Source organism: Jaculus jaculus, chromosome 1 (assembly GCF_020740685.1).
Source record: "Jaculus jaculus isolate mJacJac1 chromosome 1, mJacJac1.mat.Y.cur, whole genome shotgun sequence".
Lineage (NCBI taxonomy): Eukaryota > Metazoa > Chordata > Mammalia > Rodentia > Dipodidae > Jaculus > Jaculus jaculus.
The window spans coordinates 244,480,595-244,503,375 of record NC_059102.1 but is presented as its reverse complement, the minus strand read 5'-3'; the positions used below and the strand labels follow the sequence as shown (position 1 = coordinate 244,503,375).

Sequence of the window (22,781 nt, the reverse complement as noted above, 5' to 3'; positions counted from 1 at the left end):
CACGTGTGACATCACCGTGCCACCGCAGCAGGTCGAGGTAAATAAGTAGGAGACCTGTCTCCAGGGGGGCTAAATTGTCACCACTGTGCCTTTTATCACTAGCAGTGAATGCAGAAAAGGTACTATGGAGAGGAACTGCACCCCAGCAGCCTGCCCACAATGAGCACCCCAAGGACGGGGTGCAAGCACAGAGGCCACACCACCCTAAGCCTGTGGCTGAACAGCCCCCCCACCACCCAGGAGCCTCTCCTAAGGAAACTGTGTAGTGCAGTTTTGCCGGCTAGGAAAGGCCACCTGCCAGAGGACTTCCCAAAGCTCACAGGACAAGCGTCTTGACTCGATGCCACCTGCTGGAACCCTGGGGCTCAGAAGGAACGGCGTCTAGGGTCATGCCTCAGGTTCCTAAAGAGCTGGGGTTCTCCTGAGCCTCGTGGCAGCGTGCAACCCCTCCTCTGCCCAGCCCCTCTTCCCCATGTCTATGGATTGGGCCTTTGGCAGAGCTGTGGGATCTCCAGGTAGTCCTCTAGGATCCAGCCCCTCAGCTCAGGGCAGGCACAGACCAGCAGCTATAGCAGACTCACTCACAGAGGTGTGCCAGCCTGGGGGGCACCAGCTGGCACATGCAAGCCAGAGGGCTTCTGTCCCCTGGACCTTGGGACCCAAGACAGGAGCCCTCACCCAGGATCACAAAGACTGTGGCAGGGCTGGCAGCAGAGTAGGAGCTTAATGCTGCCCTTATAAGCCACATTCTGAGAATCCCTGGCCCATCCAGTCCTGCACAGGGGGTGTAGGGGGCAGGGCTCTGAAGCCAGTCTTGCCTCCAGCTTGTTCTGGACAAAAACCAAGCAGAGGAAGAGTTCTGATGACTGCAGAAAACACCCTTTTCAGCCTCTGGCCTTATAGGTCTTGCAAGGCATGGGTCTGCCCTTCGCAGCCTGGCTCGTGCTGCCTGTGCCGATGGCTCGGCCTTGCACAAGCCCACAGGGGCTATGGTACTGGGGCCATGGAGGAGGGCGTCTCAGAAGTGTGAGGTGGAAGCAGACTTGGCACCATATGGGGCAGTTCTGCACCAAGCTAGCACCACTGGCGACAAGCCTACCACCTTAGTGTGAGAGAAGAGGGGGACTAGGAAAGGGCCCCTCCTTTTCCCGCAGGGAAAGCAAAGCCGGAGGCGGGGCCACCTCTGCAACATCATCAGTCACGCCTTCCCAACAGTGAATGGGTTTATCAGATCATCCCTGACACCAGGGTTCTCCGTGTGGGGGTGGGGGGAGTTGATTGGTCCCAAAAAGGCACTTAGCTCCTGAAGAGGGCAGTACAGGAAAGGGTACAAAGCAGGGTGATGGGGCACATGGGTGGTGCTTGGTGCTTCCTTCCCAGAATGGTCTGAGCAGACCTCAGGGACCCAATGAGTAGGTCCAGACCTCATGGTGGGGATGTCATAGGCACATGGAGCACACGCTGGGAGCAGGAGAGACAGGTGACCGCAGAGGTGTCAGAATGCCCAGCCCTGCCCTTGGAAGTGGGCAGGAGGGAGGGGACATCTCTAGGCAGGCCATGGAGGCTCCACGACTGGCATGTATGCCAGTGCTCTGAACTGAGCTCTGTTGGGTCCAGGATCTGCTGGGCCTGCAGGATAAGAAGCTGCCAGGGCACGCGGGACTGCTGGCTGGTCTGGGAAGGAGCTAGATGAGTGTCGGATGTTCCTGGCCTCTAGGGGCCCCAGCCAAGCTGGTCCGGAGGCAGGAAAGAAACAAGCGGTGCTGAGAGACAGGGATGCTGCTGCGGGGCAGGGCCTGGCATAGGGAAGGGCCCCAGGGATGCTGGCTTGCAGGTCTGTCTTGGCAGGGCTTGTCACACCTGTGGGGCAAAGACCAATTAGAACAACAGGAAAGAGAATTCCCACGGCTACGGGAGAGGGGAGCATGGGGATGGAAAGGCACCCTTTGCCCAAGCCCCACGCCCACCCTGGGAGAGAGACCCCAAATCTGCTGGCTAGAGGTTTTGTGGAGCCATGGCTTAGCCAAAGCAGCGCAGGTCCCAGTGTGCGTGTGGGTGGCTCAGTACTCAGGGACAGAGGGAACTGTGGGTACTAGGACCACACACCTGCAGATCAATTAGAATGTTCAACCTGGTGGGTATTTGGGGGGGTCTCCTACTGTGTCCCACTCACCTCTTCATCCAGAGAGGCAGTCGGTTTGTTTCCCCACTGAGTCCTCCTGGAGACTACAGTCTCTCTCTGCACTTCCTGATTGGGGACGTCAGAATGGAGATCAGAGACTTAGGGCCAAGGAGGGCCTTGGGACTCCCCACCCCCTGCCCAGGCTGACCTCCTTTTCAGGAGATGTCCTCTCTCTTCCTGGAAAGGAAAAGGACCTCAGACCCACCCTCCTCTCTAGAGCCCTCACCTACAGGTCACCCCTCCCCCCCCCATTGCCCTCCACATTGTCCTTCCTCTGACACGATCATACCACCCTGGAGAGATCAGGGCACCTGTGGGGTCTGGTCTCCAGACTCCTGGGTCTTGCTGATCCACAAGTTGAGCCGTGATGTCACAACCCCTGACAGTCGCAGATTCTCCTAGAAAGAAAAGCTCACCTTAGGGTTTGGGGCCCCTGGCAACAATGAGGTTCTTCCAGCGATCCAGAAACCAGGACAGAATCCTGTCCCCTCCACATCCACCCAGCACATGTCATGTACAGTTAGGACAGCCCCCACCTCAGAGAACTCTGTGCCCAGCTAAGGGGACTCGGGTTCAGGAACACAAATGCCATCTCAAGCTGTTGCCGACACCGGCACAAGACTGAGCTCCTGGCACTACCAAGGCCTAGGTCCAGGCTTTGGAGACCACCGCTGGGCTCTGGCCCTCACCTTCCGACTGGAGGCTGGTTCAGCACGGCTCTGGCCTGCCAGTTCCTTCTCAAAGAGGTGGCGTCTGCTGGCCACTCCTGCAGGAGCCACAAAGAACTCAGTACGGGAGTTGCTTGGAGCCCTAACAGACTCTGATCTCTGCAAATGAAGAGGCAGGAGGAGCTGAGCTGTGACTAAGGTTCATCAACAGTGACCACCAGGACTCCTGTCCCCTGGGTCCCCACCTGTACGGCGGTGTGGTATCGCTCCAGCTTCTCTCCTAGCTTCACAGTGCTCGCTGGAAGCCTCACGCTGGCACTGTAGGATGGCAAAACAGGACAAAACCAACCCGGTGAGACACTGTACCTCAGTGAGGCCAGACCTGTCCCAGAGACCGGAGGAACAGCTCCCCTCGAACCCTGCCACTTTGTTGCAGACAACATGCCTGCATTACATAGAGTGGACTCTAATGACTGGGTCCAGGTTACGGCTCCATGGAGCTGCCTTGCCTCTGAGAAACCCATTCAGTAGTGCATCCCAAGGTGAAAACCCCTCTCAGTCCTTCCCATCCCGCTTCTCCCACATCATGTCACCTCCACCAAAACCACCTCCCGAGCCTGAGCCTAGGCTGTCCTCGTCACTTCTCCACTCCCCTGCGCTTGCCACGTCCTCCTTCCTGCACACCACTGCCCAGTGCTTTTCCCCTCAGCCACCACAATATCCCCACTTCAAACAGACTTGATCCTCCCCGTCCAGCTCAGACCCCTGGCACCACAGAGCAGGGACCAAACTCCCGGGAACAATCAATACCCAAAGCTCTTGTGATGGTCCCTGCCTCCCTCCTCAGCGCCGGCACTGGCCCCTCCCTGCTTGAGCCTAAATGTCAGACAGCCAGCATGGCCCTCCTACGCCGTTCCCTCTGTTTAAAACCCCACTCCTCCGGGTTTTCATGCGGAAGTCTCCGGGTAGTCCTTTAGGCACTGCACTGAACTCCCACTGCTCTGTGACCCCTTCCCAGCTCTCACAGGCGGGGGGGGGGGGGGGGGGGGGGGTCATAAACACGTCTATGCGTCCACATTCCTATCCCTGCATCTCCCTGCTTTGGGGGCTCTGTCTAATGGTCTCACTTTGAGTAGCTTGAGGGTACCCCAGAGTCCTGTCCTGTTCCCCTCCTATTCTAGTCCCATCCCAAGCCCCAGGCTTAGGTATATAGGAAGAGTCCTTAGAGGCTTTGCCACAGGTGAGCACAGCACAGGCAGATCAAATTCCTAACATGAGCATGGCTACTTTTCAGATCCTATTTCAGTTTTCATTTTTTCAATGTTCAGTTCAGCCTAGATGCGTCCCCATTATCAAGCAAGAGGATACTTGCTAAACAGGCGGGTTGCTGGGCCCTATCCCAGGCCTGCTGCTGCCCCTGGAACTGCCCCTTCCTTGCCCCGGTCAGAGCCTCCCTCTGGAAAAGTCTTCCTCCCTCTTCCCACAGCAACTCCACGACCAAAATGTCTCCTCCCCCCCCCTTCCTCCAGAGTCCTACCCAAGTGCCGCCCCCTCCAAGGGGCTCTCCCTGATAACACCCTCTCTGTATCACCTCACCCAGCCTCGGGGCCTATTCATCCCGTCCCTCTGCCAGATCTGGAGCCCTGAGCTCTCAAGACCTACGTCTTCCTTAATGTGCCTTGTGACATAGCCTGGCACAGGGAGGGCAAGTGGTTGGTGCTCAAAAACGACATGACTGGGCTGAAGAGATGGCTCAGCAGTTAAGGCGCTTGCCTGCAAAGCCAAAGGACCCTGGTTCGAGTCTCCAGGACCCACATAAGCCAGATGCATGAGGTGCCGCATGAGTCTGGAGTTCGTATACAGCAGCTGGAGGCCCTGATGCACCCGTTCTCTCTCTCTCTCTCTCTCCCTCTCTTTCTCAAATAAATAAATAAAAATAAAATATTTCTAAAAAATAAAAAACCTACATGACCAGACGAAAGAAAGCAAAAGCTTTGAGGCCTCCCACCTGCGGGTTAAGGTTGTTTCTGAGTTGTCTTTCCTGGGGCTCATCTGAAATGAAAATAGAGGTGCTGGTGAGTCGGGGGTTCCCAGGAAGGTTCATGTCTTCTCCCAGTGAAGGGCCCAGCCTTCAGGATTCACCCTCTTCCTCAGACCCTCCCACTAGAGAAAGATGTATCTAAGCCTTCATTAGAAGCCTTAGTCTTATCTGGAAGCTCCTGCGTCCACCCTCCAGTGGGGGTCCCAGGTCCCTCCTCAGCCTTCCCAGTGTGGCCAGGGAACGGGTCATGGTCACCTCTTCCGTTCCTATCTGCCTCTGTGACTAGGAGCCTGGAGGGTGCTCATCACGCTCAGGCCTGTAGCCTCCTTCCCAGGGGCACAAGGCACAGCCAACCAGTGAATGAGCAGGCGATCCAGTGAACAAAAGAACTAAGAACAAGCACTGGGACGGCCAGACAACACGGCAATCTCATCAGTCACTGCACTGCGGCAGGGCAGAAAGGACCGGAGAGCCCAGAGGCCAGGGACTAATGGTCTGCCTTCATGCAGTTCTGGCCTTGCCCACTAGGTGGGGCTGCTCACACTTAGTCACAACCCCACCCAGGTCTTCAACATGATGCTCTTTTATTTAAAATGACTTTATGTGGTTGGGCACCCATGGGAATCCAAAATCCCTCTCTGTCCAGAGACTCTTCCTGCTGTCTAGCCTAAGGCTCGTATGCTTAATGGATGCTGACTTCTTTGGCACACTTTGCAGTGGGTTGATGCCAAGGACACCGTGGCTCTCACCCGGAAGGAGATGGTCCTGGGACTGGAGCGTTTGAGGGAGCTGCTATAGGTGAGCAGGGTGGGCGAAGATGTGTCTGTCTCTTCATCCTTCCTGGGAATTTTTACCTGAATGGACCAAAGGAAGTGTCAAACAAGAACCCACCCACCCCCACCCCCGCTTGGGTACAAAACTAGAGGCCCTCTCCACCAGGTCCAGCCTCCAAGTTTGAACCGCCAGAGACTCCACGTGGCCTGGCTCATCGCAGGAGCTGGGGGTGGAAGCTTGTGCCTCACCCTCCTACCTCTGCTCTGGTGGTGCTGGCACAGTCTCATGGGGCCAGGCCACAAAGCAGGCAGAGAGAGTTCTAGAAGACTTAGGGAGAGATCAGAGGTTCCCTGAGAATTTGCTGTAGTGGATGCTGACGTGTTTGGTGTGCTCTGCAGTAAATGGGAGACAGGGTACCTTAGCTCTCAGCAGAAAGGACAGAGTTTGTGGGCTGGAGTCCAGGTCCTGCATGAGAAGGTGGCCCAGGGTCCTGTGTTTGTTCCCTACACACCACTGGTGCCCCTTTCAGCTCCAGCAACCCACCTTTGCTGACAGTGGCCCTCGTCCAACAGTGGCTAGGAAGTGCAGGAAGAGAAGAAACTGCAAAGCCGGCCCCAAGGCGAGAGGAGAGGAGGCTGCAAGGAAGCCAGAGGGCACCAGGCAGGACTAGTGGTGATACGTGCCAGGGAAGGCAGCGGGAAGGAGGACAGAACAGTGCCAACCTGGAGGGTGATGGGTGGGAGGCGAGAAGCCATAGTTGGAGGGTCTGCCACCCTCTGCTCTGCCGAAGAAGGTGTGCTCTTCCCAGGGACGGCCCGCCCCGTGGGCTCCCCAGTGGTAGCCTGGCTTCCCCCAGGGGCCTGGGGCTCCTCTGGGGTCACCGCCTTCTTTGGGGCCAGCTTTGTCTCTGAGGCCACGGGCTTCTCAAAGATGGATGCTCTTTCTGATACCAGCCTCCTCTCTGGCATCTTGTCCAAGACGCTGGCTTTTTCTAGAGCCGGCTTCTTCTCCGGAGACCTTTTCTCTGGTGCGGCCGTCTTCGGGGTCACCGGTGTCTTCTCAGGCACTGGCGACGTCTCTGAGGCCCTGGTTCTGGCTGGAACCGACTCCTCGGAGCCGCATCTCTTCCCAGTCAGGGGTGCCCGCTCTGCGGCCGGCCCCTTCTCGGGGACGCGGGCTTTCTCTGAGGACAGTCTCTTGGTGGGCACGGCGCTTTTCTCGGGCACGAGGCGTCTCTCCGAGACGGAGGTCTTCTGTGGGGCCTCTGCCTCCTCCGGCGGCTCCTCCTTCTCGGTGCCAGCCTCTCCCATCCCGGCCCACGGGCCCCGCTGCTTTTGGCTCAGTCTCCGGCGAGGCAAAGGCTCCGGTTCCTTCTTGGGCACAGAGGGCTGCTGCACGGTCTGCTCAGGGCCCGGGCTGTCCTTTCCCGCCTCCACCTCCCGACTCTCCTGCACGGGGGCCTGGGCAGTCTCCACCAGCTGCCGCCTCTGCCTCCGCTCCTTCCGGGTCCTGAGGATGGCCTGGAAGTCCTCATCCTCCTCTTTGGAGGCCCGGGCTGGCGGCTTGGGATCTTCTGCTTCTTCCACGCCTGGCAGCCTGAGTCAGGGTGGACAGAGTCAAGAAGCATCACTCAGGGGGTGAGGGTGACTCTGGAGGGCCATTAACCCAGTAAGATGCCCCTAGGGCCACCAGGCTGGGGATAAGGCAGTCGGGCCTCCCTCACAGCCCACCACCACCGCTTTAACATAGATCGCGTTGTCTCCTCTGCATGCTGCGCTTCCAACGTGTCACTGAACCAAGCGCCCACCGTGTAAATCCCTGTACTCAACCACGCCATGCTCAGCCACAGTCAGCAAATATTGATCAAGCAACTGCTTTACAGGCTCTATGCTGGGCGTAGGGGCCAGCGGGCGAGTGTGCAGTCTCTGCCTCTTAGAGCCTACATGGACCCCAGGGGTATTCATGATTTGTCGAGATTTATGCAGCTTGCTGGGCGTGGTGGCGCACGCCTTTAATCCCAGCACTTGGGAGGCAGGGGTAGGATCGCCATGCGTTCGAGGCCACCCTGAGATTACATAGTGAATTCCAGGTCAGCTTGAGCTACAGTGAGATCCTACCTCAAAAAAATAAAATAAATAAAATAAAATAAAATAAAATAAAATAAAATAAAATAAAATAAAAGTCACTCAGCTAACTGGTAGGGGAGCTGGAAGGAGAACCCCAGGTTTCTGGGGCACCATTTCATCCTCCTGTCAGTCATATGGCTGGGACTAGGTGGCAGCCACATTTGGGTCATATAAAAGGACACACTATGGACTCCCTTCAGTGGGAGATGGAAGGGAATAAGAACAGCCCAACATTACACCAAATCACGGCGCCCTTGGGCACCAGCGAAGAGACTCTTTCTCCCCTGCCACCCTGTTCTACGTGTGATTTTAGTCATGTTAACTTGCTGCCCAAGCATCAGTTTTCACATCTGAAGATGAGGTTTGACAGGAGGTAAACTGAGACCCATCCCAAAACAGCACTGTGCCAGCCCATGGATAACATTCAGTAAGTCCTGAGCCCTTCTTTTCCTTTCCCACATAGTCCCAACACCCAGGTGACAAAATCAGTCCCCTTTTCTTCCTCTAAAAGGGTGAGGGTCAAGGCAGAGGGAAGCAGCCTGGCTTAAAAAAAAAAAAGTCCGGGGGCTGCAGGAATGGCTTAGCAGTTAAGGTGTTTGCCTGCAAAGCGAAAGGACCCAGGTTCAAATCCCCAGGACCCACATAAACTAGATGCACAAGGGGGTGCATGTGGCTGGAGTTTGTCTGTTGTGGCTGGAGGACCTGGCATGCCCATTCTCTCTCTCTCAAATAAATAAATAAAAATAAAAATACTTTAAAAAAAAAGAAGAAGCCGGGCGCGGTGGCGCACGCCTTTAATCCCAGCACTTGGGAGGCAGAGGTAGGAGGATCGCCATGAGTTCGAGGCCACCCTGAGACTACAGAGTTAATTCCAGGTCAGCCTGGACCAGAGTGAGACCCTACCTCGAAAAACCAAAAAAAAAAAAAAAAAAAAAAAAAAAAAAAAAAAAAAAAGAAGAAGCCGGGCATGGTGGCACACACCTTTAATCCCAGCACTCAGGAGGCAGAGGTCTGAGATTACAGAGTGAATTCCAGGTCACCCTGAGCTAGAGTGAGATCCTATCCCAGGGGAGAAAAAAAAAGAAGGAAAAAAGTTAGTTTGGCCAGATGTGACATCACACTCATTTAATCCCAGCACTTGGGAGGCAGAGGCAGGATGATTGCTATGATTTTGAAGCCAGCCTGTAGGTACAGAGTGAGCTCCAGGTCAGCCTGGGGTAGAGCAAGACCCTACCTCAAAAAAACAATAATAATAATCATCATCATCATCATTAAGTAAATAAACAGTAAGAACAAAGAGGGCTAGGGAGCTGGCTATGGTGGCACATGCCTTTAATGCCAGCACTTGGGAAGCAGAGGTAGGAGGATCACTGTGATTTTGAGGCCAGCCTGAGACTACAGAGTGAGTTCCAAGTCAACCTGGGCTACAGTGAGACCCTACCTTGAAAAACGAAAAGAAAGGAAGAAAAAGAAAAGTTAAGTTTGGCAAATCTGGGTGATCCAATAGGTCACCGAAGGACCCTCCCCAAGTCTCTCTTGCTGTGAAACTGGTTCCGTCTCTTAGGGGCCTTATGAGGATCAAGGGGACATCCATCAAATGTCCATCATCATGGATAGTTTCTCCAAACAGCAGCCATTGGTGTGATGGCGAAGGTGAACCGTGTTGGGACCAAGGTGGGGGTCTAAAGATGGTGAGCATCCTGAAGTGTCATTCTTGGACCAAAGGCCTGGCAGGCCAAATAGACTGCCCGTAGTCTACATGGGGCAGCCAAGTCCACCCCTTCCCACCGAGGATAAGGTAACGTCACCCAGGTCGCAGCCAACCCCCGTACCTCTCGGCAGCCCGCTGGGTTCCATTCTGGGTGAGCCTGGGAGACTCACTGTCCGTGGTTGAACTCAGGCTGCGGTGTCGTCGCCTGCGTTCCCGCTCCTGCTCCTCTTCATCCTCCAGAGACCGCTGCAGGGCCAAGCTGGGGGAAGAGGGGAGCATGAGCGCCTTCTCAAGCCAGATGCCCACAGGCGGGGAGAGGACGAGTCGGCCCCAGGCTGCCCTGCCGTCAGCGGCGCTGGAGCACCGCAATGTGTAAATACACACTATGCATCTCAAAGAGCCGGGATGAGGAGAAAGCGACAAAATCTCTCACTGAGAAGTGTGGAGCTGGGCACCACGGCCTGTGCCAGCTACCGAAGGCTGAGGCAAGATGATGGCTCGAGCCCAGGAGTTTGAAGTCAGCCTGCACACAGTAACTGAATACCTCAAAAAAAAAAAAAAGAGTGCTCTCCAGGTCTCAGAAAACATTTGGAAGGAGCATAAAGAATAAGGGGGGATGGGGTGGAGGGATGGCTTAGCAGTTAAGGCGTTTACAAAGCCAAAGGACCACATGCATCTGGAGTTCATTTGCAGTGGCTGGAGGCCCTGGCGCACCCATTCTCTCTCTTTCTCTATCAAATAATTAAATAAATACAAATTTTAAAAGTTTTAAGACTTTGAGAGGATCTGGGCGTGGGGGCGCATGCCTTTAATCCCAGCACTTGGGAGGCAGAGGTAGGAGGATCACCAAGAGTTCAAGGCCACCCTGAGACTACATAGTTAATTCCAGGCCAGCTTGGACAGAATGAGACCCTAACCTTGAAAAAAAAAAAAAAAGAATATGAGAGGGCTGGGGAAATGGCTTAGTGTTTAAGTCATTTGCCTGTGAAGCCTAAGGACCTAGGTTTGATTCCCCAGGACCCACGTAAATCAGATGCACAAGGGGGCGCACGAGTCTGGAGTTCGTTTGCAGTAGCTACAGGCCCTGGTGTGCCTATTCTCTCCTTCTCTCTGCTGCTCCCTCTCTCTCAAATAAATAAATATTTTTTTAAAAAAAGCATATGAGAGCCTGGGCTGGGAAAAAAAACTCAGTCAATAAATTGCTTCCCTCACAAACAGGAGAACCTAAATTCAAATTCAATCCCCATAACCCACAGAAAAATGCCGGGCATAGGGCTGGGAGATAGCTCAGTGGTTAAAGGCACGAGCTTGCAAAGCCTGCCAGCCCAGGTTCAATTCCCCAGAACCCACATAAATCCAGACACACAAAGTGCATTTAGGGTTTGTTTGCAGCACCAAGATGCCCTGGTTGTGTTCTCTTCTCTTCTCTCTCTCTCTCCCAAATAAATAAACACAAATTTTTAAATGCCAGGCATGATAGTACACACTTGTAAACCTAGTGCTGGGAGGCAGAGACAGGCGGATGCCCGGAGCTCATGGGCCAGCTAGTCTATCCCAATTGGTGGGTTCCAGGACAACAAAAGACTGTGTTTCAAAAAGAGGTGAGGGTTGGAGGGATAGCTTAGCGGATAAGGAGTTTGCCTGTGAAGCCTAAGGACACATGTTCTACCCTCCAGATCCCACGCTAACCAGATGCACAAAGGCAAGGTAAGCGCAAGCGAAGTGTCTGGAGGTCGATGGCAGTGGCTGGGGCCCTGGCATGCCAATTCTCTCTCTGCGTCTAAAAGTTAAAAAGAGGTGAGCAGCGTTCCTGTGGTCACAGAGAGGTGAGCAGCAGCTCCTGAGGCCAGCACCCAGCCCTGTCCTCGCCTCCACATGCACGAGCACATACGTGCACAACAAGCACCCGCACACAGATGTTGAGGCGGTTTGACTCCGATGTCCTCCACAAACGCGCATGCTCTGAGCCCTTGCTCCCAAGCTGGAGGCAACCCAGGAGGTGAAGCCGTGTTAGTGGAGGCTCTTTGTTTGGGGGGGTGCTGGGGGTGGTAGAGCCAGCACCCCAGCAGATCAAAATATATTATAGACATGTATGAAATTGTCAAACATAGTTTGTATTGAAGGCATGTTGAAATGACCAGTTTGGGGGCTGGAGAGATGGCTTAGCGGTTAAGCGCTTGCCTGTGAAGCCTAAGGACCCCATTCGAGGCTCAGTTCCCCAGGTCCCACGTTAGCCAGATGCACAAGGGGCGCATGCATCTGGAGTTCGTTTGCAGATGCTGGAAGCCCTGGCGCGCCCATTCTCTCTCACCCTCTATCTGTCTTTCTCTCTGTGTCTGTCGCTCTCAAATAAATAAATGAAAAATTAAAAAAAAAAAAAAAAGAAATGACCAGTTTGGGATATATTGGAGCAAATACATTATGTTTTTTAAAATTTTTACTTTTTTAATCTTATTTTTTAAAATATTTTTATTTATTTATTTATTTGACAGAAAAAGAAGGAAAGAGAGAGAGAATGGGCATGCCAAGGCCTTCAGTCACTGCAAACAAACTCCAGGCGCATGTGCTCCCTTGTGCATCTGGCTAACATGGGTCCTGGGAAATCGAACCAGGATCCTTTGGCTTTGCAGGCAAACACCTTGACCACTAAGCCATCCCTGAAGCCCTTATTTTATTTATTTTGTAGAGACAGAGAGAAAATTGGCAGCTCAGCCACTGCAATCGAACGCTGGACACTTGTGCCACCTAGTGGACATGTGCAACCTTGCACTTGCCTTACCTTTGTGCATCTGGCTTACATGGGATCTGGAGAGTTGAATGTGGTTCCTTAGACTTCATAGGCAAGTGCCTTAACGCTAAGCCATTGTTCAAACAGCCCTAAAATTTTTACTTTTTGATATTACTACTAGAAACTTTGAATTTTTGATGCAGATCATATTACATATCTATTAGCTTTCTACAAAGCTTGCAGGGATTTGGTTAGGTTAGGACTTTTCCCACTGAACACTACTGACATTTTAGTGAGATAATTCTATGCGTGGGCTGTCCTGGACCAGAAGATATTTAGCAGAACTGTTAGCTGCAGTAACATCGCTGCCCCCAGCAGTGACAATCAAAGATGTTTTCCCACTACTAAATATTCCGAGAGTCAAAGCTATCCTGTTGGTCTTTACTGTGGGCGCCAGGGAGGAACGAAGCCTCTCTCGGGTGGTGGGAATGGGAAACGGTGGCGTGGTTCTGTCTGAAGGAAGTAGGTGAAGTTGACAAGTTCAAGTTCCCTTCTCTTCTCCGCCCTGGAATTCTCAGATAACCTCCTCAAGGGACAACCCACTGAGCAGTTTCCTAAAAAATGCTCAATTCTCCACACACGCAAACCAAAAAACAATATAAAACCACCCTGGCCTCTAATGAAGAAGGCAGGAGTAGACTCACAAATAAGATCAACTTAGCCTAGAGAAAACTCCAATACATCTTTGCTTCTCAGGTGCTCCTTTGGCCTCTATCTTTTAGAGCTAACTTCCACAAGGGGCCCCCCTACATCTTACTTTGACCCCAGTGACCCTGTACTTGTGGGGCCAAGTGGGCACTTTTTTTTTATTTAAAGATTTATTTTTACTTATTTGTTAGAGACAGAGAGGGAGAGAGAGAGAATGGGCGCCTCTAGCCACTGCAAACTCCAGAAGCATGCACCACCATGTGCATCTGGCTTACATGGGACCTGGAGAATCGAACCTGGGTCCTTAGGCTTCATAGGCATGTACCTTAACCACTAAGCCATCACTCCAGCCCCTAAACTGGCACTCTTACAGCTAGCCAACCAACCCCCTAGCCAACCGTTTGGCAACCCAACTGACCCAGGCACGTGCCCTTTTCATGCTTATCCACTTTGCCCTACCACGCACCTGCCCACCTTGCCACCCGCCGCCAGCCCATCTGCCCTGCTATCTACCCTCCCTCCCACCTCACCCGAACCTCAAAGAAACATGCAAGCAGTCACAGGAGCTTGCATCATCCCAGGACCTGTTGGGGGGCTGGGGAGTCACAGAACGACAAGGCAGGGTCTCTAATCTGGAGACATCTATAATCTCATGGTTCAGAAGTGTTCCCACCAGTAACTCTCTCAACCAAAGAGCAGAAATTGTGCTGTGAGAGAGTGCTAACTCTACACTATCAGAAAGACTCAAGGAAGAGACTCAATCGAGGCTGGCTCTCAGTGGGTGAACACGTTTCAATGGAGAGGACAAGGGGCAAACTGGTGGTCAAAGAGCGGTTCTTTCATCTTTTTTTTTTTTTTGGTTTTTGAGGTAGGGTCTCACTCTAGCCCAGGCTGACCTGGAATTCACTATGGAGTCTCAGGGTGGCCTTGAACTCACAGCAATCCTCCTACCTCTGCCTCCTGAGTGCTGGGATTAAAGGTGTGCGCCACCACACTGGGCTTTAAAAGAGAGGTTCTTTGTTGAAACAGAGGCTGCTCTTCACCCCGAGAGGCAGGAGGATGTGGCTGGGGAGCAGCAGGCTGTGGAGGTCAGCTGAGCTCAGAGTTCCCAGGTACTTCCCTATGATTCCCTATGATTCCCCCATTTCGCTATATACCTAGATCAGAAGGTTCTAGAAAAGGCCTCCATCGTCCTACCCAGGGTTATGGCAATACTTGTAAGACCTCCCCTGGCCACTGACAAATACCAGACTCTAGACTCTCTTGCTGTCTTCCCATCTCTCCCTCCTGGGGCGGGGGGGGGGGGGGCGGGGGAGGGGAGACTGTCATCAGCAATCAAGGCTGGATTTAAGAAGCCAGTTTCTGAGAAAATGAAAATCTTGAAGCCTGTCACTAGCAGCAGAAAACAGAACTCAATATTGAAGGCGGGGCAGCCTGAGGAGTTCTTTTAAAGATGGGGGCCTGTACTCAAGAGACTGAGGAGTCCCTTCAGAGATAGGGGTCCTCTACTCAGATACAGCTCTGTTCTTTTATATTTATTTATTTATTATTTGAGAGAGGGAAGCAGAAAGAGAGAGAGAATGGATGCACCAGGGCCTCCAGACACTGCAAACAACTCCAGATGCATTGTGCTACTCTGTGCATTATCTGGCTTACGTAGGTACTGGGAAATAGAACTTGGGTCCTTTGGCTTTGCAGGCAGGCGCCTTAACTGCTAAGCCATCTCTCCAGCCCCCACAGCTCTGTTCTTAACACCGTAAATTTGAGGAGAAGTCAGAGTGAGGCAAATTAATGAGCTTATTGACTAAGCAAAAAGGCAAAATGAGCTTAGACTCAAGTGCTGGTGTTTGCAGAGGAACACACAGCACAAGTAAGTAGCAACGTTATGAGTGATTTTGTTGTTGTTGTTTTTTGAGGCAGTGATTCACTCTAGTCCATACTGACCTGGAATTCACTATGTAGTCTCAGGATGGCCTCGAACTCATGGCGATCCTCCTACCGCTGCCTCCCAAGTGCTGGAATTAAAGGTGTGCACCACCACCCCCAGCTCTTTATGTGTGATTTTTATACAGTGAGTTGCATCTAAAATGCATCTGGGGGCTGGAGAGATGGCTTAGTGGTTAAGGCACTTGCCTGCGAAGCCTAAGGACCCAGGTTCAATTCTCCAGGTACCATGTAAGCCAGATGCACATGGTGGTGCATGCATCTGTAGTCCGTCTGCAGTGGCTGAAGGTCCTGGTGCACTCATTCTCCCTCTGTCTCCCCCTCCCTCTCTCCACCTCTAATAAATAAATACAAATAAATCTTTAAACACACACAATTAAAAAGCCTCTGGGCAGCCAGGCATGGTGGCGTATGCCTTTAGTCCCAGCACTTGGGAGGCAGAGGTAGGAGGATCGCCGTGAGTTCGAGGCCACCCTGAGACTACATAGTAAATTCCAGGTCAGCCTGGGCTAGAATGAGACCCTACCTCAAAAAAACAAAAAAAAAATAGCCTCTGGTCTTCCAGTGCAAGGCAGGCTCAGTGGCCTCCCAAAAGTCATGTTTTCTTTCTCCCTTAAAAATGTGAATGAAGTACATAATGGCTCTGTTTTCCTAGGTCAAGCATCACATCTATGCCACCAACATTCACTAGCAAATACTTTGGAGTGCCTATGAGGCCGGCTTGAATCAGGCAGTGGAATTCAGCAGCCAACAGACCAACAAGTCCCCCTGCATGGAGTACGTGGTTGTGGGGACAGGAGCCTTGGGCAGCGAGCAAGGAAACAAGCTCATGCACAGAACGACATCGGCTTGGTGTCAAGAGGACAGTGGGACGAGGTGCAGCATGAGAGAGATGCTTAGGTAGAGAGACCTAGTTCATGAGGAGCCAGCAGTGCCAGGTCTGGTGGCAGAGGGCCCCAAGAGTGGGGGACACAGTGCAGATCCCTGGTGTAAGAGCTACGTGTGCAGGGGAGAGGGCAGGCCAAGGACAGCCCTTCAAGGGAACTGGACAGGGAGGGGGCAAGGGCAAAACACGGGGCTTCAGTGACCAGCACGCAAGTACCAACAGATGTGGGAGAAACACTGCACGTTGGGGCTGGAGAGATGGCTTAGCGGTTACGCACTTGCCTGTGAAGCCTAAGGACCCCGGTTCGAGGCTCAATTTCCCAGGACCCACTTAAGCCAGATACACAAGGGGGCGCATGTGTCTGGAGTTCGTCTGCAGTGGCTGGAGGCCCTGGTACACCCAGTCTCAATCTCTCTCTGTCACTCTCAAATAAATAAATAAAAATAAACAAAAAAAATTATTTTAAAATAAAACTGTACATCTACCTTTAGGACCTAGCGCCCTCCTTCCCCCACCAATCACCAAACTTCTGCCTTGCTGCGAAGAGGACAAAGGGGGAGCAGGCCCAGAGCCCTGAAGACCACCCACCCAAATCTACATAAGGAGGAGAGGCTCTGCTCACCACTGTGGGAAAGGAGCTGTCTTGGAAGAGAGCCTTCCAACTCCATCACTACGGTGACAACTGTAATCCCCTGCCTGTTACTCATACCCAAACTCCACCTCAGCGAAGACGGAGCTGGGCCGCCCAGCGTTTTCCCCCATGACCTTCACTACGCAACTTGAACAAGACCCTGCCCCACCCCCACCCCGACCTTCCCATGAGTCCTGTATGTTGACTTACTGATCCTTCATTCATCCATTCCCCAGTCACCGCACACAGCCAGGCTTCTGATTCATTTACTGATTCTTTTGGAGGCAGAGTCTCATGTTGCCCAGGCTAGGCCTCAAACTCACAATATAACTGAGGATGATCTTGAACTTCCGATCCCTCTGCCTCCACTTCCTGAGCGCTGGGACTACAGGTGTGCAGCGCCACGCCCAGTTTTATGTGGCACAGGGATTGACTGAAACCAGGGCTTCATGCATGCTAGGGAAGCACTCAACCAACTGAGTTACCTCCCCAACCCCAGGAGCCAGGCTCTGGGGTCCCACCTCCAACTTCTGCTGACTTTCATTTGAGCCCATGGTTTCCTCTCCTCCTCTGCATAAGCCCTGCCCCTGTCCTAGTTTGGGAACAACTCTTGTCCTCCAAAGAAGGACCCATATCCTGAGGAAAGTGACCTCTCCCCTGACCACACCCCAGCAGGGCTGGGCAGGAGCCTCTAGGATTCCTCCGTCCTGAGCAACCCTCTTCCCACACACTGCTCTCAGCCCTCGGGGAAGCAGGGGATTGGTTCACCCTCAAGTGGGGCCCTAGATGGTGTGCCATCAGCCTGAGCTGGGTCTCCTCAGACATGACTCACATCCCAGACGGGGCCAAGGCTGCTGTGGAAGATAGGGCCCGGTGTAGTGGAATGTGTCCAAACTTTACACCAAGACCCCACCAGTCCCTCAGGTTGATGAGGTCACCACCCTGATGCTCAGGAGCCATGGGGCGGCCTTTAACTCTTCACACCTCACCCCACCCTGTGGAAGGACTGTTACCTCCAACAAAGAAAGATTACTGGCCTCTAAAGATGAGGAAATGGACAGAAATAGAAGGGGGAAAAAAGGGGGTCAAAGTCAGTCCCCAGGAGGGAGCTTAGCAGGTGCAAGAGCTAAAACCCTAGTAATGAATCAATTTTTGAACTTAGAACAGTGCTTTTGAAATTCAAATATGGTGGGAAACAAATTAATAAGAGAATAAAGGAAAAGTTGAGAATGCTTACCTTTAATACAAGAAACTGGTCAGTATTTTACAAATACCTTCAATGTTAATCCTTACAGCCCCATTAGGCAAGGAGGGGAAGAAAGGGCCAGGCATGGTGGTGCACACCTTTAATCCCAGAACTTGAGAGGCAGAGGTAGGAGGATTGCCATGAGTTCGAGACCACCATGAGACTATATAATGAGTTCCAGGGGCTAGAGAGTGAGACCCTACCCCCCCAAAAAAGGCAAAAAGAGTGACCTCCTCTTTCATTTGAGGACCCTCATTCTCAGACAGCTTAGCAACTTCTGAAGAAAGCTCAGCTACCAAAAAGAAGAAACTAAGATTCCCACCCAAGTCAGCCTCTCAAAGCCTCATGCCTTAACCAGACACCAACCACCACCAGGAAAAAAGAAAATGTCCTGGAAGGTTGGTCTGACTCCAGAGGACTGTCCCACCTTACAGCCCAACAGCTGAACACTCAAGGGAAGGGCCAAGAGAGCCTCAGCAAGGATGGCACCCTCCACTCGGGGCAGACTGAGCTCAGGGTACAGCTGGGAAATCAGAAATCCCAGTGACCTTGGAACCCCAGAGCCAGGCCCTGGGTGGAACCTGCAGGCCCCAACAGCCCAGTCACTTGCCAGCTTATACTGTAGCCTAGAAGCTTACCACTCCCTCTCCTCCACACAGCTGTCCCTGGGGAGGGATACACTTCCATCTCATGCTTCCAGGTGAGGCTGCTATCCTTCCCTACTCCTGATTCACCAACCCATCCTTTCTCCTAATTAACTCAAGACATTCTGCCCCATTGCTCTGTGACATTTAGCTGTGGGATTCATTCGCATCAGCTGAATTGCTTAGAGAAGGGCAGATACATCAAGGCTCAGCTGCCTTGGTTTGAGTATCAAGAGCGCATGAAGGTGCCTCAGAAACATTTGGTGGACCCTCAAAGAGCAGTTAACAGAGAAGGGGAAACAGAGGAAGGAACGCCTACGTGGCAGAGACTTTGAGCCAACCCCCAGCCTCTGAGCAGGCAGGCCTCAGGCTTGCAGGGGCCACTGAGGGTGGTCTGGGGTCCCTTATGGACTAGACGGGACAGCTAGAGCTGTCCAGGAGAACGCAGGGAAGCGCTCAGAGGTGGGAGAACTGCTTTGGGGCTCAGGCAAGGAAATGATTAACCAATGGCCATTTAGTCCTGGAGCTCTCAGATCCACCCTTCACCCCCTGCAGACAGGCTGCCCTAGCCTCACCGGTCACTAGGTCAGCCTACAGAGGAAAGGACATAGCTGCTGGCCAGGGCAGCCAAGCCACCCCTGCCCCCATCCCAGGACGACAGCCTCTGAACCTCTACTTACTGCTGAAGATGACCTACAAGGCTTGCTCACAGCTCCTTCCTGGCCTTTCCACTTGGGCCTGGGCTGGGGCCACCCCTGTCACACCCTCAGCACAGTCCTCCCTGGCCTGGGAGGCTCGGTTGACAGTGACTCACAGCCCCTTCCCTGTAGCCCGCTGAGGCTTGTTGCTGAGGAGGAGCGGTCCTCCGTTCCAGGTGCTTCATCCAGGTGACTAATGGCAGCAGCTTCCTCTGCTCGCCGAGCAACGAACACTGGTCCTCGGCAGAGAGGCCAGACCACGGCCCCCGCGGTAGGACTGCTCCCTAGAGCTTCCCTGCCACTTAGCCTGGACGTCCCATGGGAACTTGGCCCCAGTCCTGCAGCCATGGGCATCCACGTCTATCTGAGCAGTAGACAAGCTAAGACCAGACCTCACCCCCATTTTGAAAGTCTCAGTGCCCCAGTCACACCCCTTTCACACACACATACCCCCCCACACACACACGCCCTTTACGTATCCAGGCACGCTCTCAGACACAAAATCACAAATACCTCATCAGACAGGGCACTTTGGAGGCAGTAGCGTCTGGTTTGTATTTTCAACCTAATACACAGTATTACACATTTAGATGGCTTATATACTGGGACTTGCAAACCTCCAACTCAGCCATACAAGAACACGCTGCCCACACAGGCGTCTCATCGCTACACAGGTCACAAACACGATCGCCCACAGAGGGCTGGCTGCACACATGTTCTCTACACAGGCATTCGTAGGCACAGATGTGCTCACGCCCAGAAGCAAAGGCACTCCCACACCAGCCCAACCCCATGCACACTGACCCACATGCAGAGTCCAAGGACTTGACATCCCCCCCACACACACCAACCCTCAGCACAGACCTTCCCTGGGTGTGGCTGACCTCTACGGAAGCCTGGTTTGTTGTTGTTTGTTTGTTTCCAGAACACTGGGTTTTCTCCCTTGGTGTTTCCTTCGCCACCCCTTCACCCCACTCAAGACTCCAAGGGCCTGCTCTGGGGTTGTGGGGCAACCATGCTTGAAAGCACTGTGAGGTTGAGGGTAGGGAATCGCCCCAGAGCAGGAGGATGAGCTACTGTGGGACACCGATGGCCTGGAGCCTTTCAGGATGGCCAAGAGTGTGTGAGGAGATGCTTTGATGAACAAAGCGTGTGGTACCCACAGTGCTGGACCTATAGCGACAGCCCTGATCCTACAAAAGGCCCGAACGCCCAAAGCCCAGTTGGGAGGAATCGAGGTCAATCTCACCTGGGCTGGGGCCCAAGGAATACAAAAACCAGGGGGGCAAGGTGTGCGTGTGTGCGTGCGCCAGGTTGGGGGGGGGGCAGTTCAGTGGGAAAAGATGCTCATGCCAGCACTTCTGTATAAAGGTGGGGCAGCTCCCAAGAGGTGCCACCAACCACAATGAGAGAAGCTGCCTCCTGGCCACCCATACTCTCCAAAGCTTCTCGGACACCGGCAGGCAGGAAACCACAGCATCCCCAGTTCCTGGACCCGTTGGGGAACCAGCTCACAAATGCGGATCGCAGCACCTAGGGGCACAACAACTGTCTTTTTCCCCCAGCCCAGATGCTGCCCCAAAATGTCATGCTCAGAATGTGAGCCTCCTTTTATAAAGGGGGGGGGTGATTTTTTTTTTTTTTCTGTTCTTATCCACAAACCCTCGTTCTGCTAACCTTGTAAGATGGTGCTCCCAAAAGAGGCTGGAAGCTATCTGTAAAACTCTAACCGAGACTCCGAGTCCGAGGATTCTCTCTCGGGAATAAAGCAAGTCACACCTTGGGGCTGTCCGGACGAACGGAGAATTTCCCGGGTACGCCCTTTGCGATTCAAGGGAAGGGGCAAGAAGTTGCGAAGGAAGGAAGAAAACTGCCCGTGCTGTCCCGGGAGGAGGGGGGGGTGAGGCTGACCCCCAAATCTGACACCCACAGGCCAGCAGCAACACCACCAGGGTCCTGCCTGGATGCCAGGCTCCCGACGGAGGGGAGAGGCCGACGCCCGATGCCCGGGGAGAGGAGCTCGGAAGGTGCGCCGCTGCCCCCAGTCCAGGTCGGCCGGGATACCCCCACTCGACCCCCAACACACACATCCACACACAGCCGGGGGGCGACCCCGCTCACCTGGACAGCGCGGACCAGTCCTTCCTGCTGACCGACATGCTGCCGAGCCCCGCGCCCGCCGCGTGCGTCCTGCTCGGCGCCCGCCGCCGCCGCTCACCTGGGCCCCTCCCCCGCGCCCAGGTACGGTCACATGGCCGCTTATCTCAGCCCCGCGCGGGCCCGCGCCGACCCGGGAAGCGGTCGGTTGGGGTGTGGGGCGTCCCAGACAAAGCCGAGCAGGTCTCCGCCCCGGCCGGGGTGGTCGCCCGGACCGTACCAACGGGCGCTTGGGGCTAGCGCGGGGCCGATCGTCCGTCCGTCCGTCCGTCCGTCGGTCCGTCTGCCCGGAGCCAGGGCGGGAGACTTCCTGCTCAGAACCAGTCCGACCAGCTCAGCGCCGTCGCGGCCGCGGCGTTCTCTCCGGGTCGCGGTCCCGAGTGCCCGGGGAGTGGGGCTGAGGGCGGGACCCAAAGATCGCGGGGAGGGGGGTGTCGGACTCAGCTCCCCGCCCGGCCGCCCGCCCGTCGGGAGAAACCCCGGAGCAGGAAGCGGAGCGGAAAAGGGAGAGCGGCTACCGTAATGTCGGGAGTAGAGCGCCCGCGGTGCCCGGGAGGGGGCGGGGGAGGGGGCTGCGCTCCGGGGAACGCCCCTTCCCGCCCCAGAGTGATTTTGGGCATCGGAAGCCACCCGGGAGACCCCGCTGTGAACATGCCCTGCGCCCCGAGCACGCCCCCTGCAATACCAGCCCCCGTCCCAAGCCCACCCGCCCCGATGCACCGAGGCCCGCTCCTTCCTCTCCCGCGCCCACCGCGCAAGGAGGGACGCAGTGTGTGTAACCGCGCCGAGGCGGCTCCGCGTCTCCTTCCCACCCGGAAAGAGAGCCAGCCCGCGGGCCACGGAGACCAGGGTTGCGGGGACCCGAGGCGGCTCGCGCACCGCCTGCGGGCGCCCACCTGGGTCGGCGCCGTGGCAGCCACTGTCCATCCGAGAACTGCCTCCGGCTGAGCGGGGACCCCCTCTGGGAAGAGGGGTGCGAAGCGCCGGATCCAACAGCAGCTAAAGTTCGGGACACAGCGCACGGGATTAGCCAGCTGGACCCCCCCCCCCCCCCAGCATTCGCCTCTTGGTGAGGCTGATCCAAACCAAGCTCTCTACACTGATCTCCAACTTTGAGATCTTAGTCCAAAGATGCTGGGCAGAAGCCTGGTCACACGACAACCACACACAGACACACACACACACACACACACACACAGTTTCCCTTTCCGTGTAGGGGAAACGATGACCCTTTTGTTCTGCTTCCTTTCCAGGTTATGAGAATCAAATGAGTTCCCTGCTGTTAACACAAATGAACTCTGTGAAGATTGGCAAAACCCCCAGAGAATTCTGAGCAGAAGCCAAGGCAGGACCCTGAGCTCTTTGCTCTTTCCAAAAAAAGAAGGGTTGGTAAGTCTATATCCCATGTGACCCAGGGTCTGACACATCCCCGAGAACCTTCTGTCAACCTGAGGATCTTGTGAATGCTCTTGGCATGGTCAGTAAGTGGTGGCATTTCAACCTAGGAAGAAAACTAGTTCTGCTTATCGGAAGCCTGGCCCTGTCAGATACCTTGAAGCCAGGGTTCTTCCCTGTGGCCCTAAAAGCAGAGTCCAGACATGGAAGAACATTGGCTGACCTGTTTTTGTTTGTTTTGT

At 54.2% G+C, this 22,781-nt stretch overlaps 1 protein-coding gene across 1 annotated transcript; it reads right to left on the bottom strand.

Annotated features, from left to right (window-relative positions):
• Positions 1 to 1,205: 1,205 nt before the first annotated feature.
• Positions 1,206 to 21,181, bottom strand: Lad1 (ladinin 1). The gene is made up of 10 exons (XM_045144381.1): positions 21,109 to 21,181; positions 9,624 to 9,761; positions 6,388 to 7,261; positions 5,641 to 5,745; positions 4,859 to 4,902; positions 3,096 to 3,168; positions 2,872 to 3,009; positions 2,494 to 2,580; positions 2,174 to 2,248; positions 1,206 to 1,860 (listed from the first exon to the last, which is right to left on the bottom strand). Exons 1-10 carry the CDS (start codon positions 21,144 to 21,146, stop codon positions 1,855 to 1,857), a joined length of 1,578 nt encoding a protein of 525 aa, XP_045000316.1. The 5' UTR covers positions 21,147 to 21,181; the 3' UTR covers positions 1,206 to 1,854.
• Between the last annotated feature and the right edge of the window lie 1,600 nt (positions 21,182 to 22,781).